This window comes from Procambarus clarkii, chromosome 59 (assembly GCF_040958095.1).
Source record: "Procambarus clarkii isolate CNS0578487 chromosome 59, FALCON_Pclarkii_2.0, whole genome shotgun sequence".
Lineage (NCBI taxonomy): Eukaryota > Metazoa > Arthropoda > Malacostraca > Decapoda > Cambaridae > Procambarus > Procambarus clarkii.
In genome coordinates this window covers 20,076,052-20,098,560 of record NC_091208.1, presented here as the reverse complement: position 1 = coordinate 20,098,560, position 22,509 = coordinate 20,076,052, and the positions used below count along the sequence as shown (strand labels likewise).

The 22,509-nt window shown below is 35.9% G+C and overlaps 1 protein-coding gene across 1 annotated transcript in view; it reads right to left on the bottom strand.

Annotated features, from left to right (window-relative positions):
• Nucleotides 1–4,467: 4,467 nt before the first annotated feature.
• Nucleotides 4,468–22,509, bottom strand: part of LOC123768141 (uncharacterized) — a 32,051-nt gene continuing 14,009 nt past the window's right edge. The window contains exons 6-13 of the mRNA XM_045758487.2: nucleotides 21,433–21,857; nucleotides 19,938–20,076; nucleotides 18,269–18,358; nucleotides 14,731–14,834; nucleotides 13,131–13,250; nucleotides 12,018–12,121; nucleotides 9,781–9,941; nucleotides 4,468–8,636 (exon numbers count right to left, since the gene is read on the bottom strand). Coding sequence (XP_045614443.2) covers nucleotides 4,468–8,636; nucleotides 9,781–9,941; nucleotides 12,018–12,121; nucleotides 13,131–13,250; nucleotides 14,731–14,834; nucleotides 18,269–18,358; nucleotides 19,938–20,076; nucleotides 21,433–21,857 — 5,312 coding nt within the window. The remainder of the gene's footprint in view (nucleotides 8,637–9,780; nucleotides 9,942–12,017; nucleotides 12,122–13,130; nucleotides 13,251–14,730; nucleotides 14,835–18,268; nucleotides 18,359–19,937; nucleotides 20,077–21,432; nucleotides 21,858–22,509) is intronic.

Here is a 22,509-nt window from a genome sequence, read left to right as displayed (position 1 = left end):
TTCAAGATAGGTTTTTTAAGGTATGTGGCTCAAATCAGGTTCAAGTGTTGGTTAGAATTGGTTTTGGGTTTAATAAGGGGGTCTTTACCTACCTTATAATAATAGGATAAAAACCCACACTTGTATATTTGTGAAATTTATGGAGAGAAATTACACCAAGTCTTTCACACTCTCCTGAGTGCTTTGTCAAGGTCTGAGTGTGTGGTCAGGACGAGACTTATGTCTCGATGTCTAATCTAACTAATCGACTCAACAACTAATCAGTCATTGAGTACATCTCGACAACTAATCAGTCATAGCGTACATCTCAACGATTAGTCATCGAGATGTGTCTCGTCCTAACCACATACTGTACTCAAACCTTGAGAAAGCACTCAGGCGAGTGTGAAAGACTTGGTGTAATTTATTTACATAAATTTAACAAATACACAAGTGTGGGGCTTTATCCTATGTTATTATGTCTGTGAAGACATTACCATTACTTAATAATAATAATAATAATACAGTGGCGCCTCAATTAACGAATTTAATCCGTTCCGGCACTGAGCTCGTCATGTGAAATGCTCGTCTTGCGAAACAACAACAACTCTGTTGTCGGAGGTGTCCGAGAACCAGTGGGAACGCTAGGAAGCACCATGTGCTTTGCTCGTTAATCGAGACAAATTTTCTGCGAGTGACTCGCTTGTTACTCGAAATGCTCGTAACTGGAGTCACTCGTCACTCTAGGTTCCACTGTAATAATAATTTTTTTTCAAAGGAATGTGTGTACAAAGAACATAAGAATAAGGACAATTGTAGGTACAAAGGTTACACATGCAAATGAAGCCACAATTATGCAGAGTTTTGGACAAAACTTTGACTAATTTAGAGAAAATTGTATAAAAGTGCAAAGAAGTAAACTACAATGCCAAAAGAGAAATAAGCTGACATACGTGTCCAAAGCTAGGCACAAATACAACAAAATTATTCAAAAATTTTGAAAATTAGAAAATTAACTTAAATTTTTAAATACAGCTGAAAAAATTATCAGGGCAAATGGGAGGACTTTTGACAAGCCATTGGCTTCCTGTCCTCGTCAAGGCCACTAGTGTGTTAGTGGCCCTAATATTACTATTAATTATTATTATCATTAATAGCTTATTATTATTAATTATTATTATTATTAATATTAGTGCAGTACTGTATTATCATTATTACTATTTATTATTCTTACTAATTGTTTATTATTTATTATTATTATTATTATGTACCCCCTAGACATGAGCTGTGGGAGCCTTGTAAACATACACATTTTTATATTTTTTACAGGTAGGTACAGGTATAGACGTGATAGTAATGAAACAAAGAAATAAAAATAAAATACTGTACATTTCATATACAAGGTGGGTTAGGCCCGTAAGGCTGATCAATAACGACAATTAGGTGTTTATCTAATTATCTATCTTATCTAATTATATCTTATCTACTATCCCCTCTACTACACCTTACTGTTCATACCTTTTGCCTTGCTCCTCACCTCTCTCTTGCTTATTTATTGTCTGTATCACCTCCCTCATTACAATCGACTTGAGAATGATCCAGGATGGACAGAAACGTCGTCGTCCCTTCACCTTCTAGTGTGTGGTCTGGTCAAACAATTAGGTGTTATCATTAACATTAAAAATATGAATAGGAAGAGGAGGTCCAGTGTACATTGATATTTCTCCAACAACACTGTTCCGAAAACAAAGGGATGTGTGTCAGCCAGATGTACCTGTAGCTGATCGTCAAGGCAAGTGATGCCCCCAATATAAAGCCGGAGTGTTTTGGGTGGGGTCTTTTCTATACCAATACTCTACAAAAACTTCTATTACACCATGGTGGCTGAAGTGCCTGTGTCGACCAGTACTTTATTCGTGCTGTGTTGAGGCCAGCAAGTCTATCCTCAGATGACACTTTTGCACAGACCAGTCCAAACCCTTTATACTAAAATCACCTCAGTGGCTTAAAGTAGAGGGACTTATCCTGTTGAAACTATTGCACTGCATGGTACTCTTGCCATTTGTGAAAAACTATAAAAAAATACGGGGATCAGGTTGGGGTCGTAGAAAAGGTCCATTTCTGGAGGGAAAATTTCGACGTTGGCAAGGAATGATTTTAGCATTTTCCACTATTCTGAGACTAAGGGGTTTAGACTGGCCCAAGAAATCCTCTGTAGTGGAGAGGCTTCCATATATATTCTTATCTAATTAGGTCTTGTGCTTTTCGGTCCTCTATGCTATTGGCTGACATCCCGGTATCAACAAACATGGTGCAGGGTTAAGGAGGCCCTCCATTTAAAAAGGCAGGTTACATTATCTGGCTGGTCACTCAAATCTCATCTATATATTTCCATTGATTAGCCACAGCAGCTGTATTCTGCTCATGGATTGTCCACGCATCTATTCATCTGCCAACACTACTGGTTTAGTTGCAATGAGATTACTTACCTCCATCTAGTTATTCAAATCTTATTATTATTTCAAGAGGTAAACATGACAACCAAATATTCAGCTTTTCATTTCATTCATAAATGATTCTGTGCCTGCCCCTTACAACTACATGTCTACACTACCATCCCAATGCCTATCTTTTCCAGCACCCGTAAATGCTGGGATTATCGAAGCATGCTATAATTTACATATTTTCTCTGATGACTGCATCAAGAATAAATGTATACTTTACACTTAATATAAAAATAATTTATTTTCCTGTCATTCAACATGTGAGTATGTCAATTATGATATACAGTCATAGAGAATACAAATAGGATGTCATAAAATAATGTTGTATACTAGTACTTTGAAAAAAAATAAAACCAAATATAGTTTACAAAGCATGATAATTAACATACGTAGGTTCCTTTAGCATATGACACAGTAAATAGAATATGTCTAACATTAATCATTTCTGGTACAGTAATTGTATGACCAGTGATTACATTTCACTACAGATTATAACTGTAATTTGTTATGAAATGTCTACAATAATGCTGTATCTACATTAAAAATACAAAAAAGATTTTATTTCACACCACAATACAGGACACTGTTCTGGTGTCTCTTAGAAAAAGAATGACTAGAAATAAATATGACCTTTGATTATTACTGAGTGAACATAATGAACTAAAACAAGAATATTTTTCTTATAGCATGAGACATCTATTCCTGAATATATCTAATTAAGAGTTATATGTTAATTACTGATGTAGATGCAAGGATAATCGGTCATGAGAAAAGATAACAGTCTGGGGTGAAGGTATTATTGATGTAGCAAACAAGGCTCCACAATTTGGCCAAATGAGAAGTCACACTCTTGATTCTGAATATTACTTTCAAAATAAATAAATAAATATATAATATATATATATATATATATATATATATATATATATATATATATATATATATATATATATATATATATATATATATATATATATATATATTATTAAATATGACCGAAAAAGTAAGATTAATAATTCTAACACAAATTTCCTCTATCTTTCTTACGTTTCTTTTCACTGTTGATGGTAATTCAAAGATCAATTCTCCAAAATTCATTTTTATTTTTATTTAATTACTATTAATTTTGGAGAATTGATCTTTGAATTACCATCAACAGTGAAAAGAAACGTAAGAAAGATAGAGAAAATTCGTGTTAGAATTATTAATATTACTTTTTCGGTCATATTTAATAATATATGTCTACAGGAAAGACTGCTACCAAAATAAATAAATAAATAAATATATATATATATATATATATATATATATATATATATATATATATATATATATATATATATATATATATATATATATATGCATCTTAAATAAATTTCATTTCTTAATTGAAAATGCAACATTTTCTCCTTTTAGTTTAACTAGCATAAAATATATATAAAAAGAACTAAAAAGAAGCTATTTGATATCAACACAGTATTTGCAATGCTCTCATTTTCAAGAATACCATTTAAAATATTATAATTAATGATTTAGTAGGTAACAGCTGGTCTAAGCCAAGTAAAATAGCTAGATATTTAAGCCAAATATTAAACCTTAATGGAGTATTAAAGTAAATGAATGCAAACTATTTTCAAATATTAATTAACTAAACTTGATTATATTTAGTCAAATTACCTATGTGATGTATTCAAGCTCCTATCAGAGTTACTGGCCATCTTTGATCAAATACTAAGTGTTTTAATGTCACAAAAATTAAAAAAAAAATGCATAAATAAAACTTTAATACATAAAATCCTCTATATAATAATCCATTACAAAGCCAAACTGTTCATATTAACAGTTTAGAGTGAACAATAACATTTGTCCTAGTATAAGCACCACCTAATACAAAAATAAGTAATTAAAAAGATTACCTAATTGTGATTAATTTTAATGAGTCATTATCGGTCAAATTTAATATACTGTACATGTACGGCTGTACTCAACAATTAATTCCGAGATGATCATATCTTAGGGGAATTTCCTGACTTAGTTCACCTAGTTCTGAACTTGTTGAGGAAGTACTATCCATCTCTTCCGTGTTTGTTTTCCAGGACACTCCTGGTTCCTGACAAAGTTCATAACTCCTCATACTTAATTCTTTGCTGGCTTCCTCGTCAAAGAAACTGGAAGTAGAGGTAAATGATCTATCACTTTCTGAGCATTTTTTAACAAGGTACCTGGGTGATTCTGTGTCGTTCTGATTCTCATTTATTGGCGAGTTGGTATGATACATAAATGCAGGCGTCATACAGCCACATAAAGTTTGTGTAACTTTTGGTGATGCCGGTAAACACGAGCTATCCCTCGGTGATACACCCGCAGGAATGCCAAGTGTCCGTAAATAACTACTGTACAGTACATCAGGCTGATCAGGTTGACTTTCTGGTACAATATCAATGTACTCTTGATGTTGAGTTGTGCTGCTCAAACCTTCATTCCTCATATGTCCTCCAGATTTAAAGAATTTGTTACAGGCTTCCAAGCAAACACACTTTTCATGTCTATTCTCGCGCACTATTTCTTTAAAATTATGCCGCGTTTTTTTTATCTTTGATTCAGTAGCAATGTCATTATCTTGTAAGTCTATTTTATAGAGGTTTCTTTGAACAGTATATCCTTTATGTTTGCTTTCTTCAAAGTCACACTGAAGATTGCATTGCTTATGACAACATGCCTCGGGGATATCAAAATCGTTGCGCTTATGTCTAATGGTTTTGTGGCCTTTTACATTATACCATTCATCTTCACTATCACCAAAGTTTTCATCTTCACCATCAGCATCATAGAAAGACATATCACACTTACAATCTGGCTTTTTATCACCATCTTCGCTATCACCCGATTCCTCATTATCACTTATTCTTTTTAAGTTCCATATGTTACTAGCTTCTTTTCCTCTCTTAATGACACAATCGCCACATTCTTCACAGTCCCCATCTCTATCATCCTGTTTTCCGACATCTCTTCGTCTTTCGAAGTTGATTTTGCCGCGTTCTACGACACCTCTGTCATCCCCTTTCCCTTTGTATACATTGCTGCAGTTTACTTCATATTCTCTATCTTTACCAAAATATCTTTCACGTTCACACTCACAGCCACTGTGTTTGTTATCTATATATTTGCACCGATCCTCATACTCGACACTATTCTTATCGCCCTGCTTTTTATATTCCCAACTATTATTATCTTTTTCCTTATGCTCAAAACTATTATTTACATGTTCTTCATATTCATTGTCACTTTGTTCATTATAATCATCATTATGTTTATTACTGCATTCATTATCACTATTTTTATTATTTGATTCTGCACTATAACTAGCTTCAATAATGGGTTCTATAATATCAACAGCGTCATTAATAAATTCTTTATCATCAATTTCATTACTGGAATCTTCATAATCATCTTTATTTCTAGGTTTTTCATAATCACAATCTTCATTACTGGGTTCTTCACAATCACCATCTTCATTACTGGGTTCTTCACAATCACCATCTTCATTACTGGGTTCTTCACAATCACCATCTTCATTACTGGGTTCTTTGTTATCACCATCTTCATTACTGGGTTCTTTGTAATCATAATCTATATTTCTGAGTTCTTCACAATCACCATCTTCATTACTAGATTCTTCACAATCACCATCTTCATTACTAGATTCTTCACAATCACCATCAATATTACAGGGTTCTTCATAATCACCATCTTCATTACTGGATTTTTCACCATCTTCATTACAGGGTTCTTCACAATCACCATCTTTATTACTGGGTTCTTCACCATCTTCATTACTGGGTTCTTCACCATCTTCATTACTGGGTTCTTCACCGTCTTCATTACAGAGTTCCTCACAATCACCATTTTCATTACTGGGTTCTTCACCATCTTCATTACAGGGTTCTTCACAATCACCATCTTCATTACTGGGTTCTTCACAATCACCATCTTCATTACTGGGTTCTTCACCATCTTCATTACAGAGTTCTTCACAATCACCATCTTCATTACTGGGTTTTTCACCATCTTCATTACAGAGTTCTTCACAATCACCATCTTCATTACTGAATTCTTCACCATCTTCATTACTGAATTCTTCACCATCTTCATTACTGGGTTCTTCACCATCATCATTACTGGGTTCTTCACCATCTTCATTACTGGGTTCTTCACAATCACCATCTTCATTACTGAATTCTTCACCATCTTCATTACTGGGTTCTTCACCATCTTCATTACTGGGTTCTTCACCATCCTCATTACTGGGTTCTTCACCATCTTCATTACTGGGTTCTTCACCATCCTCATTACTGGGTTCTTCACCATCTTCATTACTGGGTTCTTCACAATCACCATCTTCATTACTGAGTTCTTCACCATCTTCATTACCGGGTTCTTCACCATCTTCATTACTGGGTTCTTCACCGTCTTCATTACTGGGTTCTTCACCATCTTCATTACTGGGTTCTTCACAATCACCATCTTCATTACTGAGTTCTTCACCATCTTCATTACCGGGTTCTTCACCATCTTCATTACTGGGTTCTTCACCATCTTCATTACTGGGTTCTTCACCATCTTCATTACTGGGTTCTTCACCGTCTTCATTACCGGGTTCTTCACCATCTTCATTACTGGGTTCTTCACCATCTTCATTACTGGGTTCTTCACCATCTTCATTACTGGGTTCTTCACCATCCTCATTACTGGGTTCTTCACCATCTTCATTACTGGGTTCTTCACAATCACCATCTTCATTACTGAGTTCTTCACCATCTTCATTACCGGGTTCTTCACCATCTTCATTACTGGGTTCTTCACCATCTTCATTACTGGGTTCTTCATAATCACCATCTTCATTACTGGGTTCTTCACAATCACCATCTTCATTACTGAGTTCTTCACCATCTTCATTACCGGGTTCTTCACCATCTTCATTACTGGGTTCTTCACCATCTTCATTACTGGGTTCTTCATAATCACCATCTTCATTACTGGGTTCTTCACAATTGCCACCTTCATTACTGGGTTCTTCACAATCACCATCTTCATTACTGGGTTCTTCACAATCACCATCTTCATTACTGAGTTCTTCACCATCTTCATTACCGGGTTCTTCACCATCTTCATTACTGGGTTCTTCACCATCTTCATTACTGGGTTCTTCACCATCTTCAATACTGGGTTCTTCACCATCTTCATTACTGGGTTCTTCACCATCTTCATTACTGGGTTCTTCACCGTCTTCATTACTGGGTTCTTCACAGTCTTCATTACTGGGTTCTTCACCATCTTCATTACTGGGTTCTTCACCATCTTCGTTACTGGGTTCTTCACAATTGCCATCTTTATTACTGGGTTCTTCACCGTCTTCAATACCGGGTTCTTCACAATCACCATCTTTATTACTGGGCTCTTCTTTGTTGCCATCTTTATTATTGGGCTCTTCATTGTCTTCAACTTCATTACTAGGGTCTTCATAGGTATCTTTATTACTAGGGTCTTCATAGGTATCTTTATTACTAGGGTCTTCATAATGACAGTCTTTATTTTGTAGTGCATCATAATCATCTTTATTGCTAGGTTCTGTATAATCACCATCTTCATTATTTGCTTCTTCATTTCTTCTGTTTGTATTAGCACTATCCTCATTACTAGTTTCTGTATCACAGAACTCCTTATTTTGCTCATTTGTATTGCTCGCTTCATCATTACCACCACCTACGAAATTTGGCTCTTTATTAGGTTTTTCGTAATTATCTTGTTTGTTAGATTGATAATTATTATCATTATCATCTTGACGTTTGTACTCACCATCTTGATTACTGGGTTCATTATTATTATACTGATCTTCATATTCACTCATTTCTCTTACACTTTCACCCTTTTGTTCATCTCTGTTACTGCCTCGTTGAACAAACGTTCCTCGTTCTGAACATACAACACGACCTTTCTGGCTGTGCTCTCGCTTGTCACAGCCATTGTCTGACTCTTCTTCTTCTAATGGACTAATGTCGTGAGCGTTGCATGTACTAGTGTTCCGGTGTCTCTTTAAAGGTGAAGGTTTCTTGACTGGTATTGATGTTTTGACCTTACTAGAATCATATTCACCTGTAAACAACAGAAGTTCGATCAATTTTGTGAAGTGCCAGGGTTGAGCCATAATCTAATATTTCAGTAGTATTTGTTCAAGGCTACTGAATCCATTACAAAAAAGTACAGATTTTTGTGGCAACTCATCAGACCGTCAATCAAAATATACTAATAATATGCTTACTGTTGGCTTGTTAAATGCTTATTACCAATTGAAAGAGGTAATTTTATTCTAGCTCAAGAGCTCATTTTCTATTCGTAACATGTGTAGAAAAATAAGGGAAGGAGTCAAGTCATGATCACAATCCCTGAACGACTACAAGATAAGGCATAAAGTCTTATAAACCACCTTGCAGGATAGAGCAAGATGACCTAGCTGCTATACTAGATATAGAGTCATTAACATTCGCCAACAACTGAATCAGAATTCAATTCCTGCATTGGACAAAGACATTTGGACACATTTCCCTCCATGTGATGAATGGAGGGATGCACCCCAGTAGCTAACAGGTATCCAGGAGTTAGTCAACCGTTGTGGGTTGCATCCTGGGAAAGGTCAGTAATTGGCCTAGGAGGGAACACGATAAGCCTAACAGGCTTCCTGTCATTAACAATGGGAAAGGGGAGAAACAGTGCTACACCTCCATTCCTGTTATCAATCTTTCTGGAGGTGTATTTTGGTAGCTTGATGAATTAATCTTACCGAGATTGCTTTCCCCCTACTAAGGCACATCAGTCATTAGAGTCCTGTATGGCCTACTGGGGACCAGAGCTAGAATCTGGCCCCTCTTCACTGAGGCACAGAGAGCAGCAATGTTTTACCATCATCCACACAGTGAAAAAGATTACAAAAAAGTAAGCAAAGAATACAAACAACTGCAAGAGTCAAAAGAAAATGAAACACTGAAACAGCCAAACGACTCTGCCAATGACTCACTCGAGAGTAGCTCAAACTCCCAAATTATTTTGTAAACAAATTTACACACTTGAGAGGAGACAGTTTTAATAATACAGTAGATGCATTTTGAAGGTTAAGTTTAATTCATACATTTGATTTTGATCTATTTTACAGGAACATAACCGCTACACAAATGGCAGGCCACCTGTATGCTATACAATTCAAAGCCAAATGAATACAATAATTATGTACACTTTGACATACCTGTTGGAATGATGTCAGGCAAATGATTGGTGCATACAGAAGACAAACTTGCACTTTGTTTTTCATGGGATAATGAAATCTTCCTCTTCTTTGCCTTACTTGATGTATGATTATTTTGACTGGACGCAATACTTCGCTTTGGTGTCAATTTCTCAGTAAATCTGACAAAAAATTACAAGATGAAAATGAAAAAAACTAATATTTTTCTTAGGAATAATACATCATATACATTAGGTAAATACATGGTGATTAAAGATGACAATTAACAAATTAGTATAACAACAAACAAGAATAAATTGACTGATGTGCTATGATAATGCAAAAGGTATGTGCATATTATAGAATATGTTTCAGGAAGTGGTTAAAAGTCAAATACAAACTATGTAGACCAGTACTGATAAAAGCACAGTAGTAACACAACGATCGTCCGACAACATATCATGGGTCTGTTTGGAACCGACTATAGTACAATATTGGTTTTCAGTCCATGTTTGGCTTTTTCTGTGTTTGCCAAAACAAGAGGGCTAGCCTGTTGGTTTGACCTACACAGGCACCACACCAATGCCTGCCATGCACTGATAAGAGCTTCATTTGTTCATCCAGCTTTGTTGTTTTGGTAGATCCCATGTCTATTTATACTGTACCATCACACCTAATTATATTTAGTTGAAAAAACTAGACAGAATATCTGGCCACCTTGTAATTTAAAAAACGAAGGTTCTATATTTGGACTACTTGGACCGCTCTACTTGGAGCGGCCTGTGGGCCGTTCCAAGCAACAGCCTGGTGGACCAAACTCTCACAAGTCAAGCCTGGCCTCGGGCCGAGCTTGGGGAGTAGAAGAACACCCAGAACCCCATCAACCGGGTATCAACCAAGTATATTGTGTCAGCCAGGGCTTCTACTAGTTGCAAACCAAAGATACACATTTTTTTTAACAATTTTGATCAGACAGTAGTCCTTATTAAGAATATTTTAACTGGCATCCCATTTCTCTTGCCCAAGGTAAGACACCTACATAGTATGGTGGCCAGCCAGTGTGCCACAGCATGCTCTCTGCACCTCTTACCCAAGCAAATCTGCTGTTTTCCTGCACTTGTGGCCATTGAAGATCTTTCCTCTCATACCATATTAATTAGCTGAAAATATGAAACATCCTGCCACTGTGATTTAGAAGGTAAGCTTTTTGCTGGTTTGCTAAGAGTGACTGTTGTAGCAATGCAAAAAAGAAAGGTACAGCACTCAGTAATGCTTCAAGCTGAATATGTTGATGATGCTACTTTGGGAGTGGTAAAAGGGAAAAACATATCAAAACAAAGAAAAGAAAAAAGTATGACTGATCCAAAATAAACTGAGGACTGGAAAGTCATATGAGAAGTGGATACAATGGGGCTCCAACCAGCAGACATCCCAGGAGCTCAAGTGGATAGAGGTAAAGCCTTGGCACAAGTAACCAAAATCAATGTCTTATCTGCCTCATCATAAAAAAAAAATGCTTCAGCTGCCTCCTCAAGCCTGTAGCGTAAAGCACAATCCTGTAAATAGGCCGCTGCCTGGTGAGCTGACGTCCATGATGAAGGGGTCTGCCAAGACAGGTCCCATAATGACAGACGCTGCACATCCAAGTGTGAAAAAGCAGCTTAGCCAAGCAAGCAGTTGTGGAGGCAGTAAGGATGATAGTGACAGTCTACTATCCAGAACGTCCCCTAGATATCAACTGAAATTATCAATTAAAGTGGAATGCTTAGTTCAGATGCATATTCTCTCAGAACCCAAGGTGAAACTCCATCTGGTCCAGCTGTTTTATTTCTTCCTAGCTGCTTGAGTAATTTTTACACATTACACGTGTACTCTGTAATTGGCATTGTGTCTGGTTGTGTACAAACCTCATTTTGTACACTATGGAAATGTTAATTTAGTGCTTCACATATTTCCTTTCCATTCTCTGAATCTGTTCCCTATTTTCAATCTCTGAAATTTATCCTTCACATGTAGGTTGATCTCTAATTCCCAAGTGTTCAGTTAGTCTTGGGAGGAGGAGAGAGGGGGACAAGAGAAGATTGTATATAGTCCCTTGTCTCTAGTAAGCATAGTGTCTCTTAGTTACCCAGTATTTTCTAATCTAACTAGTAATGGCCAGTGTAAAAGCTCAGGTTAGCTACTGATGGGGATGCTCATAAAATACTAATTTGCAATAAACTTATCTCTGAGAAAACCAAAAATGAAATTAAAATTACCGGACAACAAAGGCAAATTTCTTTCTGCGGCTTCGTACATCCATACCAAGAGCTTGATGAGCAGTTTTAACAGCTGCCTTTAACAGTGGTATTGTCTGCTGATCCTGTAAAAGTAAATTAGTGATACGAATTATGCAAATCTTTACACCAGCAATAAACTGTAATATATGGTTATTATTACTAATAATACACAAGAGAGTAATCACCACTAATGTGATGTATTAATGATCTGGGGCGTGTGCTTGGGAATACCCACCGCATAGGCTCGAATCCTCATCACAGCATCTATAGATTTTCTCTCATTACTATTATATTGTTATTATTATTATTATTATTATTATCATCATGCAATTTCTTGCTTGGTGAGGAGGATTTTTGTTTTTCCTTTGTATGAAAACATAGTAACCACTCAATAATTAAAGGTTTCTTCTAAACCCTAATATTTGTACTTCCCATTAACTGTGTTTCCAAACAAACCTGTTAAAATAGTGTTATCAGTTATGATAAGCTACAGTAAATCAGTGGGATTTATGTACAGTATTTAGTTATGAGCAATATGTGTAATGTGTAATTATAAATCTTAGGATATAATGTATAAATGCTGTTATAATTACATATAGGGTGTGAGTATAGTGATATGAATATACAGTACACTGTATATACTGTATATATATAGCACTAACAAAAATAAGAATGATAAAACTAGTGACCATTTGTTACAGAACAGAGGGAAGGGAATGGAATTATTAAGGGAAACCTCTAAGCCATTACGACTATATAACACTTGGAAGGAGTCAGAATATGGATTAGGAATGGGATGGGAGGGGGGGGGGGAAGGAATGGTGCCCAACCACTTGGACGGTCGGGGATTGAACGCCGACCTGCATGAAGAGAGACCGTCGCTCTACCGTCCAGCCCAAGTGTTGTTGCAGAAGAGAGAAATCAATATTGTATACAGCTTACTTTAATTGAAATACATGAGCTTCTAAAATATTGGTGATATCAGACAAATTTATTTTAATCAATCAATCAATCAACGTTAATGTCAAATGATAAATAAATTCGTTATCTTCAACACAAACTTACAGCATTTACAAAGAGGTGAGAACTGACCTTTCGTGTACCAAAATAGAAACGCTTGAATGTATCATTTTCTTCAAATGATTTCATATTCTTAGGGGTAACCCATGATCGAGTCACTGGTTCTCCAAAGAAGGTCACATGGTAGTAACTCTGGAAAATAAATGAACCTATTAATTTTCTACCCTGTTGTTGTTTAATAACATTATAAATATACATTATAACATTATAATTGATATAATTACATTACTGTATATCGTTAAGGTCATTAATTAAATGGTAACCAACATGTAATTATTGCTAAATACTGTACTGTACACGTATTATGCAGTAATATTAACAAATAAGAAATTTTCTGTTAAATAAGTGAATTATAGTCACCCTGTTTCTCACTTTTATGTGGTAGAGAGGCAATAGCTCAGAAAAGCATTATTATTGATATATATATATACAAGAGTTCTTACATTCTTGTACAGCCACTAGTACATGTAACATTTCGGGCAAGTCCTTAATCCTATGTACTCTGGAATACGACCCCTGCGAAGAATCGTTTTTACAACCAGGTACCCAATTTACTGTTGAGTTAAATGGAATGCTACAGTTAAGGATTTGCGCCCAGTAAATCCTTCCCAGCCAGGATACGAACCCAGGACAAAATGTTCTCGGAACACCAGGTGAGCGTCTTCCCACTACGCCACGGAGACTGTTAAATCAGTCTCATCAGTGATCAGTCTCAAAATCAGACTGCTAAATCACTGTTATTATGAATAACATAGTGAAAATCATACAGATATTAGAAAAGAAAATACTATACATCTTGTCCATTCCTTCTTGAGTCTCGGAAAAATGGGGAGGAGCACCTCAGAAAAGTCATAGGCTTAGTGTTCCTGTCAAGATCACGAGAGATGGTGGCCCTCAGGTAAACCGGTAAACATCATTCATAGTAATTCGTATACTATCATATTTACAAAAATTATATAGGGTTTGAGATTATTTATTTATTAATTTATTTATATATATTACAAGAAAGTACATTGGGTTTATGAAAGTACATAGCAATGATGTTTTTGTTTGCCTTGAGTGCATGGGTCATGCATGGCAGGAGTAATTGAGTGAATTTCATCACACTGTGCACTGCATGTTCATGGTCCTTAACTGCTTTATTATGCAGCTAGGATTCTCCTGTTTGCTATCCACTGATAGGTAAAGACACTAATTATCTCCATCAACTCATAAGTGTTGTCTTGTTTCATGTAGTTTTAAGAATTATCCCATTAAGTTTATATATATATTGTTTAACTTATTTTTATGTTATGCTCAAAACGCTCTACGTATTAGTGGCTTTAGGGACTATACTAATGTTACTCATCAATCCTCTACTGTTCATGTATCGTCTTTATGTATGTATTCTTGCCTAAATATAGTGTCATTGTTATTATTATTATTTATTATGGCACTCAACCAGTCGATGTTAGATTAGTGGAACAGTACTAACATTAATCCAAGATTACTCCAACACTGTGTGGTGATGGAAACACTGAAAATGTACAGGATTATTCTAACTACTTTGCAAAAATGAAATGTCTTTAAATCATTTGACATGAATTTATTGACAAAATTCAAGGTTGCTTACAGGTGCTGTAGCAGTGTCATTAAGCCATATGTATTTCTTATAGTCTGGATCAATATCCACCATTCCTGGCCACCATTCTGTTCCAGGCACCCGAGCCCACACCACTGAAATGACCAAAGTAGTTTAAGATGATTAAAAAAATACAAATTAGTCAAGCTAAGGTAAAATTCAGACTATTTCCTTGCACAACTTTCGGTTCAAGGGTAAGCTAAAAAAAAAGATCAAGCCAAATTTTGCCAAACTAGAAATAGTGACCATCAGGTAAATCTCGGTATCATATTGATGTCTTAACAACTTCCCACAAGAATGAAAAATAAAATGAATGTAATGAAATGCCTCTTTCTGGTTGGTCCTTGGTGGCTCTTTGGTGTTTTGTTACTTGGCACGTTTCACCCAATTCGATCCATGCCACGATCTTTTGAATCATGTATAAGCCTACCGATGCCCAGAAGCCAAAACCTGGCCCCCTTCTAGAGGCGCAAGGAGCAGGGGGGTCGTAAATCGGTCTAACCAAGAAAAGGCCACCAGAAGAGTGAACGAATTCAAAGACAACAGTAAGGTATACAAAGTGCTTTGTGTACTAGTGGCTTCATTTAATATGCTCCCTTGTACCTACAAATATACCTCTGTAATATGTTCTTATGAATGTCTTATGAATGCAATTATTATTATTATTATTATTATTATTATTATTATTATTATTATTATTATTATTATTATTATTGCACAGAGCGCAATCACATTAACATGATGTATCAATGGGAAAATCCATAGATCCGTTCAAATCCTCATCACGGCTCCTACGGATTTTCTCATTACAGTACTATTATTATTATAAAACAAAGAAATGGGACAGTGAAGCCCCAAGATTCACGAATCATTTGGTAGTGAAGCAATTGTACCACTTATAGTACCACTAAGCAGTTCTTGTGAATGTGATAATGTTGTAACAATTGATCCAAGAATATCATAGCATCACACGCTTGTCAGTTGCCAACAGCATATGACTAAACAAAGTATAAAAATAAAAATAATATAAAATGTTTCTTCAGGTAAAAGAACATACATACAAGATGAGTTACAAACAGAATGTTGGATTTCTAGATAAAGCTAGTACACACTATGCCTAGAGTCACTAATACGCACAGTGTTTCGGGCAAGAAGTGAGAAAAACACTTATACAGATGATGAGTCACAATAACGTGGTTCAAATATGTTGACCAGACCACACACACTAGAAAATGAAGGGACGACGACGTTTCGGTCCGTCCTGGACCATTCTCAAGTCGATTGTCACACAATCGACTTGAGAAGTCCATCCTGGACCTGAGAATGGTCCAGGATGGACAGAAATGTCATCATCCCTTCATTTTCTAGTGTGTTGTCTGGTCAACAAAAACACTTATAGACTAAAACCTAAAACTAATTGAGATCAAAGCATAAATTGAATTGAAAAAGGGAAAAAGAAAACAATGATAATACTGTAATTACATGATGGATGGAACAGCAGAAATTGAAACAGAACAGCAGAAGTAATTTTAACTAAATAAACAGAAGACTACAATTTTCTTTAAGTTTATACATGACAGATATCAGCAGTTAAACAAGTTGGCCAATAATCAACATTGTTAGAAAATAGCAAGAAATATATTGAGTGCTGCCCGATATACTATGCATAATGCTAGCTCTAGCCACAACACTGCTATTATCAGAATCCTGATCACTACATTGTGAATATGAATCATTTTTCACAAGTTCACTTTCTAAAGGAACATGAAGTCCCATTTCATAATGCATAGATACACCAAACCAGGCATCCACAGCACACAGCTGTGTGCTGTGGATGCCTGCCCCGAGCTGTGAACATCATCACCAGCCTTGGGTAAACTGATATTTAAACCTTGTACATAGTTTTTTCAGGGGTATGTTATGTCACTATCATCAATAAACTGCAGTTATTTATTTCATCATCATCATCATTAAGCGATGCTGTGGGCATGCGCTGCATGTTACTTTTTTTTCCAGGGATATTCCTGTGCGGGCCCTAAGCCTCTGACTGGCCCACTAAGTGTTGCTTACTTCTGTTTTACTTGGGCCGAGTATGAGTATTTATGACTCATATGGTCCCTTCAGTAAGATTTTGTTCCATATGTTTAACAACTTCTTCTGTGTAGCTGCATGGTGGTGCTGGGAGCTGCTGCATGCACTATTTATGGCTGCTGTTTGAGAACTGCAGCCCTCACACCAAGGATGGGTGCCAATAACTTTTTTCCAAGATGCATCACTTTACTAGAGGCCTGAGGAAGCAGATGTAGGCCCCGTGTACTCATGGGAGTTTTAAGTCTTAATTGGTACTTTAAAACATTCCTATATCTTAAGGCTTTACAGAGGGGTCAAAGACCTTTGCACTGCCAAGGGTGAGATATCTTTCAACAGGAAGCTGGCCTCTCAGAGACAACAACCTAAACTCCCCCATAGAATAGCAGTCTCCGTGGTGTAGTGGTAAGACACTCGCCTGGCGTTCTGCGAGCGCTATGTCATGGGTTCGTATCCTGGCCAGGGAGGATTTAGTGGGCGCAATTCCTTAACTGTAGCCTCTGTTAAACGCAACAGTAAAATGTGTACTTGAATGAAAAAACGATTCTTCGCGGCAGGGGATCGTATTCCAGGGACCATAGGATTAAGGACTTGCCCGAAACGCTACGCGTACTAGTGGCTGTACAAGAATGTAACAACTCTTGTTTATATCTTTAAAAAAAAAAAAAAAAAAAAATGAAACAAAACTCTAACTAGGCAATGGCAATCAATGCCAGTGAACACCTAGAGACAAGAATGCTAGGTACAGCAGTTCAAGGCAAATAGGTAATCAGAGTGCATGTAAGAAGTAAGACATAAATATACACTCATTGTGAAGCAAATACTGAAACATAGAACTAATACATAAGCAAATGGCCTCTGCAGGAAAAAAAAAAAGTGTCCTGGATGGCCAGCAGTTTTCTGAAAAATTGTCACCCGAAGCGCACTGGAGCAGGAAGAGGAGAATAACAGTGAATGTGAGTAACATAAGCGCCAGCCAACATGACTAAGAATTCAAGGTTTATTGATCAAGGAGAACGGTGCAGATGCAGGTGGTACTAATGTGAGAACTGTTTCACCACCAAGTGGTCCACAAATCTTGGGCTTTATTGTCGTATTTTCTATACATACTGTACTCTGTTTATCTTCTTGTATATGACTCACAAGGGCCTGGCATGGATTGAATTGGGTAAAGCTTGCCAACTAGCAAGCTCCAAGGATCCACCATTAGGAGCCCTTCCAGAAAGTAAAAATAGTAGAATAAAAAGAAATAATCTGAATGCTGAATTATCTGTAAAACAGAATTCGATTTTTATCAAGCAATTATAGTTTCATGTGTTGCATAATAGAATTATTATATACAGCTTAGACCAGAAAAGTATCTTCATGTTGATTTGACTTTTTGAGAATCTAATACTAACTAAATCTACTATACTAATAACAAATAATATTATATACTTACCTGAACCCATAACAAACTGATTGTATATATACGCTTCATTAAATTGTCTCCACTCTTCCTCAGGCTCTTGACAGTTGTTTTTTCCCTTTACTGAAAAAATTTAACAATTGTTTTTGTTAATACCAAATTATAGTTTTACTTATTTGTGATAAAGGCTTACAAACATTCCATATGTATTTATATCTCCAACACCTTGTTTCTTTCTAAGATGATGACCACAACTAAAATTATTCAAGTACCTGTAGCCCTATTTAGGAAACGTCTCCTACTAAATGTGTCACAGCTAATGATACATTATGCTCAAGTTATCATCTAAGGAGAGCAAATTAGCCCCCACAATGTTGTGAAGATGGGGATGAATAATAAGATCAAATATTTAAATTTAAGATTTCCCACTTCCTTATAGTATATGTACATTAATTCAAAATTGAAATATTTACTTGAACTTACCTAAGGGTCACTATCTCTTTATGAGGACAGGAAGTCAGTAGGAACAGGGTCAAAGGTCCCCCTACTTACTCTGATGATTTTATTGCGCTGAATTTTAAAATTCCGCCGTGCTTTGGCGGGTAAGCAGTTCCAAGGGTTTAAAAGTAAATTCTAGCGATACACCTCAAACACGAGAGAGAACACTAAGTGATTGGCACCATTCCAATTATTTAAAATCCGTGGGACTTAAACCAACAAGATGCATGCTTTACATTAATTAAAAGACACATGGAATGGGACATAATACAACATGGAAATCATTTTCACTCACCAGATTCACTGAACATTCTCTAATAACAATGAGAACAAGGAGGCAAACACTCGAAGGTGAGGTGGACACCTCACTCACACCTCTTACTAGCTCCAGCTTCCCTCTGTTGTCATGGAGGTGCTGGGATGCTACCGTCATGAAAATACACAGGAAAACTTTACACAAAGAGACAAACATTCCCTCATAACAATTAAACATACGTACAAATACTAGCAAAAGAAACATTCAAATTAACATAACAAAATAAGGTAAACATATTGTAACTAAAAACAAAACATTTAGATTAATAACTAGACTTTATTAGACAAGAGTTTATAAAACTAGACAAGAGCTAAACTTTACATACTAATCATTACAATGCACAAGACTGGAAGTCTACACATACCTCTCTCCAAGTGGATAAACAAATGCTCAAGGAGGACGTTACAGTTTACAGAACCATATCAACAAAAACGCATTATGCTAAAGGTATTTATAACAAAATCGCTCTCTAGTGAACTTCTCTATGAGATGTAGCCAATTTATGTATAAGGTGACTGAAATAAAATGCACAAGCACAAGATTTGATCCAGCCTAGACAAACCTGAAATTACTTAATTCTAATAAAAGATATGCAACACGTTAATAGTCTTGCTATGGAGAAATAGGCATAATAAGAGATTAATTGATGTGTAATGCATGCCTTTTAATTATTATCAAAATATGTTATGGGTGCTAGTGTCTTTATAAGAATGTATATTCAACTTAAAATCTATGATCTCTGTTAACCCCCAATGTACCTTCTTGTATATATATAAATAAATAAATTATGATTTTTTTTTAGTTATTTGACACATGTTTGTTCTTGTCATCATAGTAAATATTGACACTATGCCACGTTATATCACAAGAGTAAGGGAAAACACTTACTAGGAATCATTTTACAAGTCCAAATCTTAGGCAGTGTGGATGGATCCAGAATATGATTCAGCTTGCGCCACTTCATGCAGTCATCACACTGAACCCATAAAATCTCATCCACTTTTTCCATCATTTCTACAACTTGCTCCTGATGAAAATGATAGATAAAATGAACAATACACAGTTTTGAACTATACAGTAATGGATTGCACCTCTATTGACAATTTTGGCCTGTATTGAGCTTAACTAAAGTAACCCCCCTAACACCCTTAATGACACTACAGGACATTTGAATGATGCCATGTGGCTCTGGTGCCAAAACTGCCACATTATAATCTCTCCAGATGACATAACTAATTTTATTTAAAGAAAAAATCTGAATGCAACAATTCAGAAAATGTTTATTCATTGTATTAGTATGTAAGAGAAAAAAGTATTAGTCTATGATTTATTATAAATAACCTACAATTGCTTAGCAATTGTTGCTTTCAGGCCTACAATGATTTGGCTCGACTTGCCCAAAATGTTGAGCATCAAGAGACTTTGCAAATATATTTCACCTAAACAGACTACTGTACAGTACTGTATTCAGTAGACATGAATTGTAAGTTCCTCCATTGTACAGTGACTTTTTAGCAAATAAAACTTTGAATACTGTATATGCATTGCATACTCATTTTCATTATTATTACATATTTTAAACTAGCAAACCAGTCTTCACTATAGGCTTGCTTCTTCTCACACAACATGCAAACCATACTGTACAACTTCTGCAATAACCATAAAATCCTGAAATATTCTCATCACATTACCCATTCCCTATTTCTGTTAAAAACTTATCCTCATGTAACCTTTACTTAAAACAATTAAACTCTAAACTGCGTGCACACTGTATACATTAATTGGTTTACATTTCTCTCCTTGCTCCCTCAACATTCATGAGTTAGATAGCCAAACCATACATCAGAATATGAAGAAACGATGGCGTTTCGATCCATTCCGGACCATCATCAAGTTACGTAATGGGAAGAGAGTGGAAGAGATAAAGAATAAGAGGGAAGAGAGATGAAAGGTGGGATGAATGAAAGAGAAAGATGAAGATAAGAATCAGATGAAATAAAAATAGGATGAAAGAGGCTTTGTCGGCTATCCTCTTGCCTCTTTACCAAAACTTTCACTCCTTATCTCTATACTTTTTCTCCTGAGCTGAGCTCAAGTCAGCTCAATTCAATCTCTTCCACTCTCTCTCTCTCTCTCTCTTTCCATTACACAACTTGATAATGGTCCAGGATGGACCAAAACGTCATCATTTTGTCATTTTCTGAAGTGTTGTTTGGATGTCATATCTTCAGCCACATTATTGTGACTCAACGTCTGCATTCACAAGCGACTTCACATGTTGCTATGATTTGTCTCCCTTTCCCCTCCATCCCCTCATTTAGTTTATCCACAAGATATAAAAATTTAAAACGTTTTCCAAGCTGATAAAATAATAAAACTTCACCTTAATACTTGTTGAATGAGGAGATCTCTCACTTTCTTCATCTTCTTCTTGTGACTCTTCTAATTCGCTATTACTAAACTCAGATGAAGACTCATCATCTGGTCGGTGTTTCCTTCTGTTTGCCTTTCTCTTTGTTGATGAGGATTTCTTTAAAGGCTCTTGTGACTTCTTATGTAGTTCTTTCCTTACAGGTTGACTTTCTGTTGTAATGGTCTTAACTATTTGTGAATTTTTCGGATGTTTCACAATTAGTTTAGCTGAGGATTTTAAAGGCTGAGAGGGTAATATTATTCCTTCCTTCTCCTTCTTCTCCTTCTCCTCCTTTTCCTTCTTCTTCTCCTTCTCCTTCTTCTCCTTCTCCTTCTTCTCCTGTATATTATTATTTACCTGTACTGGCTTATCAATTCTACTGCTGTCATCACCTTCTGTATTGAGAAAAAGGTTGAAACATTAAAAACAATAATATGGTACAGTAATACAGTACAATATTCTTGATCTTGACAAGTTTATTTATTTAATTTATATATATATACAAGAAGGTACAGTACATTGGGTTTATGAGAGTACATAGCATTGATGTTTTTACATTCTTGTAAAGCCACTAACATACACACAGCATTTCAGGTAGATACACAAGTGAAAGTAATTAATCTGAAACACTGAACTCACAAAACAAATTGTTACAAATAGTGCAATGGTGAGCCTCGCCCTGGGAAAATGGCCTTGACGACTTATACTGATTTTTGTAACTAACTCATCAAGATTAGCTAGTTACAAAATTGCTTAGCTAAATGAATTGTGGGGTTCAACCCCTGAGCCCATTATGTGCTTCTGTAACCCTTTCCACTACCGCCCACAGGATGCGTATGGGGTGCATAATAAATGAACTAGAATAAAAAAATTACAAATAGTGAAGGAATGGAAATGGAAATATTATCATGGTTTTGGAATTAAAAGAGGGGGTGGAAGGTAACCAATGGAATAGAGGCAGTATTGGGATAACAGAGAAGCTTAAAGAAAGAAAAGGCCCCCAAGAATACCAAGTACCTGTATAAATGGAATAGCTAACTGCAGATA